This window comes from Desmodus rotundus, chromosome 8 (assembly GCF_022682495.2).
Source record: "Desmodus rotundus isolate HL8 chromosome 8, HLdesRot8A.1, whole genome shotgun sequence".
NCBI classification, from domain to species: domain Eukaryota; kingdom Metazoa; phylum Chordata; class Mammalia; order Chiroptera; family Phyllostomidae; genus Desmodus; species Desmodus rotundus.
Window position 1 is genome coordinate 85148597 of NC_071394.1, and position 10565 is coordinate 85159161.

General features: G+C 44.6%; 1 protein-coding gene across 1 annotated transcript; it reads left to right on the forward strand.

Moving 5' to 3' along the window:
• The first annotated feature begins 4387 nt into the window (after positions 1-4387).
• Positions 4388-4900, forward strand: LOC112301078 (calmodulin-like). Its single transcript, XM_024556385.2, has one exon. The coding sequence runs from the start codon at positions 4388-4390 to the stop codon at positions 4898-4900; it is 513 nt and encodes a 170-aa protein (XP_024412153.2).
• Positions 4901-10565: the final 5665 nt, after the last annotated feature.

Here is a 10565-nt window from a genome sequence, read left to right on the forward strand (position 1 = left end):
TTGCTTTCTGGGAGGCTGACTGCTGTTTACCAAAGGTACACTGTGACAAGTTGTTGATTCTCTCTGGGTCCCTTTTTACACCTCTATAACCAGATACTATAGTAATGATTGCGTAAACTTGTTCTACGTATTACCAAATTTGTAAACAAAAAATAGTGTTGGCTGTTAGTAGTCCTCTCCCACCTACCTATTCCCGTGCTGCACCCCTGTTCCCAATGCTATCGAGACACACTCATTCGGATCTGCTCAGGACTCTCTTATTTGCCCTTCAGTCTTGGGGGAATAAATCAGTTGGTCACCCTCCCTGACTCTGCAGACGGAGAAGTCATAATAGTGCAGATAAAATGGTGGCCAGTGAGGCCCCAGAAGTTTTGAGCCCAAGATTTACGCTGGTGATTCCAGTCATGACAGTTCTGTGGCCAGGGGATGTGGAATGACAGCTCAGGAACACAGACACTCACAAATCCAAAGGTATGTCCTATTAACTACTCACTGTTGAGTCCTCAAGGCAGGACTAGTGCTTATCTTTGTACTCCCTCCGCACTTAGTAAGGTGAATTGTTAAACAATGAATATTACAATCCCCTAAAACAACCGCAGTGCCGAGTGATCCCCAGTCCCGGGCAGGGGGCTGTCTGTCAAGTCTCCAGCGCTGATTTCTTTAGGTCATGTGCTGTGAATGTCACAGGCCTGCATCTGCATCTGGTTCTGAGATGAGTTTGGAGTGGAGTTCCTGCCTTGAGACTCATTCGTGAGTCACTGTTTGGTTAAGGATTAACATCTTCTGCTCATAGTTGCTCTTCTCACCCTGTCTTTGGGATTGATGTAAATAGTTTTTAATGGATTTGGAAATAATTGCCCAATGCATGATGACTCGATAGGTTACTACTAAAGAACATCACACAGCATGCTGAGGTCTCCTACTCACAGGCTGGGGTGTCTCCCAAGTTCTCATGCCCCTTAACTGTTAGGTAAGCAGGGGTTTCACAGAATATGGGGAGAAAACATCCCCATTTCTGGGAGTCTGGAAGGGGGATAGGGACATGGATTATCTCAGTGTTCTGGGATGGAATACTGGTGGGTCCTCTGCACTAGTAAGTGCCAGAGAAGTCATGTTGTAGGAGATCGACCAGGTGCTTGTACTCTGGTGTCAAACAGTCCTAGCTGTGCCGCTTCCTAGCTGTGAGACCTGAGGCAAGTGACTGAAGTTTTCGGAGGCTTCATTTCCTTATCTATAAGATGAGGATAGTAGTAGTACTCAGCTGGTAGTGAGGTTTAAAGACCTAGTACATGAGCCCTGGCTGATGTGGCTCAGTGCATTGAGCGCCAGCCAGTAAACCAAAGGGTCACCAGTTCAATTCCCAGTCTAGGGCACATGCCAGGATTGTGGGCCAGGTACCCAGTAGGGGGCGCGCAAGAGGCAACCACACACTGATGTTTCTCTCTTTCTCCCTCCCTTCCCCTCTCTAAAAATAAATAAATAAAATCTTTTTTGAAAAATACCTAGTGCATGAAAAGAAGATATGCAATACAGGGCGCAATACAACTCAATACCTGTAGTCACTATTACTGTTTTATTATTGTTGTGATCCAACATTAACACCTCACACGTTACAAGGGGAGAATACCCTCCAAATCAACAAATGCAGTCTCAAACAGCAAGCACTTAATGAAATATTAGCTGCTGTGATGAAGAGCTTTTAAATCATACTCTGCTTCATGGGTCTCAGAGACATCAGCTCAGAGAACAGCAGGAAAAGCTCATTTAAGAAATTCCATGACTGGAGAACCAAGATGGAGGCATAGGTAGACACACTGCGCCTCATTGCACAACCAGAACTGACAGAAGATCTAACGGCAAGGAAGTCCGACACCAAGGAGATAAAAAAAAGAAACATTCATCCAGACCAGTAGGAGGGGCGGAGACGGGCAGCCGGGGCAGAGAGGACTCGCATTGCCGAGGTGGGACCCAGAGACTGGCGGAGTGTGGGAGGAACGGGGCAGTCAGTCTGACCACTAGCAGACCCCAAGGCCCCACGTTCGTGCACAGATAAACCGGACAAACGGTGGGGGAGCGAAGCAGACCATGCAACCCAGGGCTCCAGTGAGGGAAAATAAAACCTCAAACCTCTGATTGAAAACACCCATAGGGGTTGAGGCGGCAGCAGGAGAAACTCCCAGCCTCACAGGAGAGGTCGTTGGAGAGACCCACAGAGGCCTAGAGCGTGCACAAGCGCACCCACTCGGGAATCAGCACCAGAGGGGCCCAATTTGATTGTGGGTAGCGGATGGAGTGACTGAAATCCAGCAGAGTGGAGCAAGCACCATTGATCCCTCTCGGCCCGTCCCCCATGTACAGTGTCACAGTGCAGAGACCAGCATTACCCCACCCCAGTGAACACCTAAGGCTCCGCCGCTTTACGTAACAGACGCGCCAAGACAAAAAAAAAAAAAAAAAAAAAAAAAAAAAGGGCCCAAATGAAAGAACAGATCAAAGCCCCAGAAATAACTCAACTAAGCAGCGAACAGATAGCCAACCTATCAGATGCACAGTGCAAAACACTGGTAATTAGGACGCTCACAGAATTGGTTGAATTTGGTCGAAAATTAGATGAAAAAAATGAAAGATATCCAAAGTGAAATAAAACAAAATATTCAGGGAACTAACAGTGACAGGAAAGAAACCAAGACTCAGATCAACGATTTGGAGCAGAACAAAGAAATAAACATTCAACCGGAACAGAATGAAGAAACAAGAATTCAAAAAAATGAAGAGAGGCTGAGGAACCTCTGGGATAACTTTAAATGTTCCAATATCCGAATTATAGGAGTTCCAGAAGAAGAGGAAGGGCAAGAAATGGAAAACTTAATTGAACAAATAATGAAGGAGAACTTCCCTAATCTGGCAAAGGAAATAGACTTCCAGGAAGTCCAGGAAGCTCAGAGAGTCCCAGAGAAGCTGGACCCAAGGAGGAACACACCAAGGCACATCATAATTACATTACTCAAGATTAAGCAGAAGGAGAGACTCTGAGAAGCAGCAAGAGAAAAGGACACAATTACCTACAAAGGAGTTCCCATAAGACTGTCAGCTGATTTCTCAAAAGAAACCTTACAGGCAAGAAGGGGCTGGAAAGAAGTATTCCAAGTCATGAAAGGCAAGGGCCTACATCCAAGATTACTGTATCCAGCAAAGCTATCATTTAGAATGGAAGGGCAAATAAAGTGCTTCTCAGATAAGGTCAAGTTAAAGGAGTTCATCATCACCAAGCCCTTATTATATGAAATGTTAAAGGGACTTATCTAAGAAAAAGAAGATAAAAAATAGGAATAGTAAAAAGGACAGCAAACTCACAGTTATTAACAACACCTAAAACAAAAACAAAAGAAAACTAAGCAAACAACTAGAACAGGAACAGAACCACAGAAATGGAGATCACATGGAGGGTTATCAATAGGGGAGTAGGAGGGGGAGAGAGGGGGGAAAGGTACAGAGAACAAATAGCATAAATGATAGGTAGAAAATAGACAGGGGGAGGGTAAGAATAGTGTAGGAAATGTAGAAGCCAAAGAACTTATAAGTATGACCCATGGACATGAACTATAGGGGGGAATGTGGGAGGGAGAGGGTGGGCAGGTTGCAGTTGAGTGAAGCAGGGGAAACGGGACAACTGTAATAGCATAATCAATAAATATATTAAAAAGAAAAAAGAAAGAAATTCTATGAGACCTGGCTGGTGTGGCTCAGTTGGTTGGAGCATTGTTGCAGAAACGAAGGGTTGTGGGTTCGATTTCTTGTCACGACACATACCTAGGTTGAAGGTTCGATCCCCAGTCCGAGCACCTACAGGAAGCAACTGATCCATTCCTCTCTCTCTCACCCTTCCCCTCTCTATAAAAGCAATAAAAAAATGTCCTTGGGCAAGGGTTAGAAACATAAATAAATAAATAAATAAATAAATAAATAAATAAATAAAATTTTAAATCTGTGAATTCTGTGAGACAGATAAATGGTATTCCTGCCCAAAATATATCACCTGAATCTAATCATGAGGAAATTTCAGTCAAACCCAGACTGAGGGAGAGGCAACAAAGTAACTGGCCCATACAGGTCAAAAACGTCAAGGATATGGAAAACAAAGAAGAGTTGAGGACCTGCTCAGGTTGAGGAGGCAAGAAGACAGGGTTGCTGAGTGCAGTGCATAGTCTTGGATTGAATCCTGGACCAGAAAGAAAAAAAATTTCTGTAAAAGATATTGTTAGTGTAATTGGGAAGATTTATGAGTTATGTAAATTAGGTGGTAATATCTCGTGATTGGCAGTGCGAGTGGAGCAAGCAAGTTGAGTGGTTTTGTGGTTGGGTCTAGGGAACGGGTAGCACTTGCACCATGGTTGACCAGCTGACTGAACAGCACACTGCAAAATTCAAAGAAGTTTTTTCACTATTTGACAAGGGCAGTGATGGGACTATTACAACAAAGAAATTGGGAGCTGTAGTGAGGTCTCTTGGGCAGAATCCCACAGAAGCAGAGTTACAGGACATGATTAATGAAGTAGACGCTGATGGTAATGGGACAATGGACTTCCTGGAATTTCTGGCAGCGATGGCAAGAACGATGAGAGGCAGAGGCAGGGCAGAAGAAACTAGAGAAGCATTCCGTGTGTTTGGTGAGGACGGCCATGGCTTCATCAGGGCGGCAGAGCTTCGCCATGTGAAGACAGACCTCGGAGAGAAGTTAACAGATGAAGAGGTTGATGAAATGACCAGCGAAGCAGATGTTGATGGTGGGGGTCAAGGAAACTATGAAGAGTTTGTGCGAATGATGACAGCTAAGAGAAGACATTGTACAGAGTGTGTTACATTTCTTGTACAAAATTGTTTATTTGCCTTTTCTTTGTAACTTATCTGTAAAAGGTTTCCCCTACTGTCAAAAAAATGCATGTATGTAGTAATTCGGACTTCATTCCTCCACATTTTCTTTCCTTATTGTCATTCTCCTGAAACCTTATTTTAGAAAATCAAGTACCATGTTGCGTGTGGCTTACTCTGGATATGTCTAAGCCCTTCTGCACATGTGAACTTAGGTGGAGTTGGTCCAATGAGGAAGCGTCTGTGCTGTGCCTTTTTAAAGCAGTTTTCTTTAGGAACTGTCAGTGTGATGTTGCTGAACTGTGGGGCTGTAACTCTGTGTGGACTACAGACAGTCAACATGTACTTAAAAGTTGTACTATTGCAAAACGGGTGTATTATCCGGGTACTCGGACACTATTTTTTTGCACTGCTGGTCCTGTATCAGAAACATCTTCTTTTATTGTTACTTGCTTTTTCAACTTTGTTTAGCCACTTAAAGAAAATCTGCTTACGGCACAATTTGCCTCAAATCCCTTCCAAGTTGTATGTTTGTTTTGCAATAAAAAAATTGTACCTCCTCCAAAACAATATCTTATGTTGGTATAAACCTTCTGCTTTTCATATGGTCTTGTGGTTATATAAAAAAATGTACTTGTCCTTGAGAAATCACCCTTAAGTGTTTAGGGACAAAGGATCAGAATGTCTCCAACAACTCTAACATTTCAGAAAGTAAATCCTTATATACAGAAAACTAATGAAAAAGCAAAAGGGGCTAAATATTCTTTGATGAATCTGGGTAAAGAGTGTACAAGAGTTTGGGGCTATATTAGCAAATTTTATGCACATTTGAAATCATTGCAAAACAGAAAATAAAGCATAAATAAAATGAAGCTGAGAAACTACCAAAGCTTTAAAAGAAGAATAAGACACTGTGCAGTGAGGCACCAGCCAGCTCCCTGCTCAAGGCCCTCTGGTCAGCAACTATGAGAAGCCCTCCTCCTCTTGGTCCTGTTTCTTCACTGCCCGCCTCTCATGGTCGCCCAGAAAGGCCTACTCTATATTAATAGGAAGCTTTAGAATCTGCCAAAGAGGCAAGGACAAGCCCTTGGGCATGTTTTCACAGGTGGAAAGGGGAGAAAGGCAATGGCCCCAGTGCGGTGCTGGGCCAAGGGGAAAAGGCCAGCCTGCGGCTTCAATGGTATCATTTGACTGGCCTGCAACCTCTTAACCTAGATGTCTCATGAAGAGGCCAGGGTGAAAAGCATTGTGGTGCCTAAAGAGTCTGTTCTAGCCCTGAGATACTACTGCCTTAAGGGGCAAAGAAGGTGAACGCGGCTCCCCAGGAGAGTAACAGTGCTCAGTACCGGCCAGAAGAGGGCGCTGTTTTCTCCGGAGTCATCCTTGGACCAACAGGCTTTCCACTCCAGGAGTGCCCAGAATGGTGTCAGATCTGCAGATCCCAGGGGCAGGATTGAGGTGAGGTGAGTGAGACAGGGTCATGAAAGTTCAGGGTTGGGTCCTGACTTTATTTAAGATTTTGATATTTTGTTCATCATGAATGTTTCTGCATTAAAACATTTATCTTGATTACTGAGTTGTTTGGCACTCCCTTAAATTCTGCACCAGAGCCAGAGTATCATTCACGTCACCCTAGTCCACCCTGGAAGAGCTAAACCATTAGCTGCAACAAAACCAGCACAGTAGGCCAGATAAGGCCTGGAGTGAATGGGCCATTTTGTACCTATTTAAAAAGCTCTGGCAAAGGAATCAATCCTGAGAAACTGAATTCCTGCCTTGGGTATCACTTCACAGTCAGTGACTGGGGCCTGACTTCTTTACCTCTGTCTCAATTTTCTCATGTGTAAAATGGAGCTATGGAGCTAGCCACCTATTCTGTACACAGTTTATTCTAAAGACAGAACATCACCCTGACTGAGAAGCTGAGTCTGCCCTTTAGTTATAAACTCAACAAATTGTCACAGCTCTACCATGTAAGAGCTATTATTATCCCCATTTTTGAAGGTGAGGAAATGGGTACAGAGAGGTTTAGTTACTTGTCCAAGGTTGATCAGCTAGTCAGTAAGTGGAACTGCATATACTTTATCCTCCACACCAGCATTTTCAACAGGGGGTGGTCTTTCCACCCCTTGGGGACATTTGTCATTGTCTGGACACATTTTTTGTTGTCACAACTGGGGGGTACAATGACATCTAGTGGTTAGAGGCCAGGGATGCTGCTAAACACCCTGCAGTACACAGGACAGCCCACTGCAACAGAATTAGCCGGCCCAAAATCAGTGCCAAGGTTGAGCATCCTACTCCATCCTTTGCTCCTGAGTTAGGAAATTATGTGGGAATTTAGCACTCAGCGTTCCACAAAAGGCAGATGTTGTGTAGTGGTTGTAAAGGTGTTGTAATGAGGTTGTTGCTTCTTTTTGTCTCAGTGGCCTGGGGTTTCGTTAGATTATCCAGGGACCTGAATTCCACTGGCTCAGCCCTCTCACAGGGTGGTCGAGAAGCTAGGCTCTGGAGTCAGCCAGAGTATCATCTCAGGAATTCAATGGTGATTTATTGAGCACCCACTGCCTGCCAGACCTGCCCCAAGCAGTGTGGGCACACAGAGGTGTCCCTGCCCCGCAGAGCTGTCTGGGAGGGAGACACACATCAGACAACATACGAGCTCATAGGTAATAATACATTGTGGCACTGCCACAAGACAAGGAACTAGGCACCATGACAGACACAACAGGGGAGAGCCTGGTGGGCTGAGGGCGGCGGCAAGGCTTCTCTGAGAATAGCATTTTAGCTGAGACCTGGAGGTGGGAGCACACAACAGAACTGCAGGTGGAAGAAACAGCTGAGCAAAGGCCCTGGGGTAGGAACTGAAAGCTAGGTAGTGTGAGGGGAACCCAGTGGGGGAAGAAGTGGAGAGTAGAGCAATGTGACCTTGAAGAGATGGGCAGGTAAAGGCCACAGTAAGGAGTTTGGTCTTCATGTCAAATAAAGATCCTTTGAAGGGTTCTAATCAGAGTAGTGAAACAAATAAGGCCTGTCCTTCAGAAAGCGACCCGCTTGAGATCCAGGTACAGGCCTGTGTGGACGATGCTGTGAAAGGTCAAAGCCCATAACTGAAGTCAGTCTCAGTTATGCAACCTTACGTGATGTGCCTTCCCTGCCCCAAACCCCAAGTTGGTTGTGAAATGTGATGAGTGGAGCAATGGTCATACATTACCAGATTATTGCCAGGGCTCATTCCATGTCAGACAAAGAGTAGCATCACTCACTGGAAACACCTGTTTGGGCCACGAGGCTGATCCCCTGTGAGCACGGGGACTTTCCCACAGGCCCCTTGTTTCCTGTTGGTGCTTTTGGATGACTCAGCTTGTGGCACTTTTACTCGCCCTGAAATCTGCATCTTGCCTTCCTCAAATTCCGAGGTGTCCTGAATCCCAATGTGCTGGCCCCCACCGACTCCTTTCCCACAGGGGCCCGTGGTGGATGGCCGGGGCTGCCAGTGATGTTTGGGGCCATGTGTCTGAACTCCTGATCCGCACTTCCGCCCATTCATAGGACTTGCATGGGACTCTTTGATAGGGACTTATTGACAAGAACTTGAGCTTACGGCTTGGAAGGGATCTGTCTGTTTTTGCTCAGTCTTGTAATTTCTAAAGTGGACATTGCTCAAGATATTAAATGGGATTACATGAAGAAAAGGGTTCTACTGACAATAAATTCAGGACACCCTGTCTCAACACATTTTAGCAACTTTTTTATTACAGGACTTTTCAAAGCATTTAACGTTTTAATGTGGATTATAAATTTCCAAAAAGGAGTGATATTTATTTATCCTTCTTTTCAGGAGCATCCCGCAGACTGGTGTTGGGAAGTGCGTGCCTCAGGAAATGCCATCCATAGGCAGTAGATGGTAGGAAAAAGGACACCTCAGAGAGTTCGTGAGAGTCAGGCCAGTGGCTGCCTTTCCTTCCCGGCTCCCGGCTCCTGCAGGGGACTGTCTCAGACTCTTCAGTTCTCAACACCAGAGCCCAGCGGAAGGATGAGGGAGGGTTCGGCTTTCCCGGGCTGGCCAGCACGGCCTTGGCCCTCCGATGGCCCCGTTATCGATGACTCCCGGAGCTGGGTGAGAGCTGCCTGTGGCTCCGCTGCACACAAAGACACACTGGCACGGACATTGTCTAACCTGCTTAAAAAAATAAAAACCTTTTAGCACTTTTATATTTCTTTAAAATCACGAAACAAGTACAGGTTTTTGTGGGGGGTTTTTTAATAATCAAATACCAAAGTATATACAGTAAAAAGTGGAGGTCTTCCTTTCAACCCCTCCCCGCCCCCACCCATAGAGTTCCTTATTAAGGCTTTGCCTGGTTTGGTGCGGAGAAGGCTGTTCTGGAGTCACAGCGACTGGGTTTGAATCCCAGCTCTGCCACATGTTAGCCGTGTGTCCTTGGGCATAAACTGCGGTTTGCTTCTCTGTAAAATGGAGGCACCGCAGTAAGGGCTCCAGGGAGCATTGTGTGAGACGAAGTACAGAAAGCCCTCCACCAGGCCCCTGCACCTACTTGGATTCAGTTAAATTTGACTCTTAGAATTTTCCTACCAGAATCCAGCTACTTTTTTTCTTAAGTCCAATTCCATGCAACAAATGTGCTAATTACAGAATGGGGCCAATCTCTTCAGTCTGTTCATGCGATTTTTTTTAAGTCCTCAAGGGCCGTTTCTATATGCAGAAACCACTCTTCAGAGATTTACTTCATTTTTCAAATTAACATTTAACTTATCGAAGTTAATACTTCAAAAACAGATCAGTTTGCTCTCCTATCTTATAGGTTAGCTTGTTTCTGATGCTGGGAACTAAACTAAAACCTTCCCCATGACCCCAACAAGGTGGTCATTGCCTTACAAAATGTCATGCTTTTAAATTCAGCTTATTCTTTTTATAAGTCCAGCGAGGATTGCCAGATAAGATGTAAGATGCCCAGTTAGATTAAAATGATCTAAAAGTCCAATGTACCTAGTGCTGTGTCTTTATTTGCTAGATCTGCCAATCTTACATCCCGCAAACCTAAATAATTACTTTTAAGAGGTTATGGACCCATTTACAAACATTTTTAACTTTTTTTAAAGTTTAAATTATACCCTATTTCCTTGTAAAGGTTTGTTAACTGTCTGAACTAACAAAAAGCCACCCTTTTTGATAGTAAATAATTCTAATTCTAAATAATTCTAACTAATAAATTAAACATATAAAACAATGTTAACCCCCAAATTTTATAAACGTCCCAGAAGTGTATGTGACGTAGATTTCAGGAAAGGCCACAAATCGAAATCGATGTGGCCCCTCGATGGCACATGTTGTCGGCGCTACAAGACTGTCAGCTTAATAGGCCCAAATTTCTTATGTGTTACAAGTTTATGAAATACCACGTATGTACAAATCCTTATTAAAAGATACAATGTGTGCCTCGTTCAATTTTTTCTCTGGTTGGAAGTCACTGTTCACCGAGGGAGATAGTCATCACCCGCTGACCAGAGCTGCCCTCACCAGAGACTCGGCCCAGCCCTAGGTCTGGGCTGTAGACAATGGGAGGCTCGTCTCACCAGGAGCTCAGGAAGCCATTATTTCATTCCATGTACTAACTGGGGTTTGTCTCCTTGGAATTTCTGGGCGTACTTGGTCAGAGATTTTGCTCAGGATG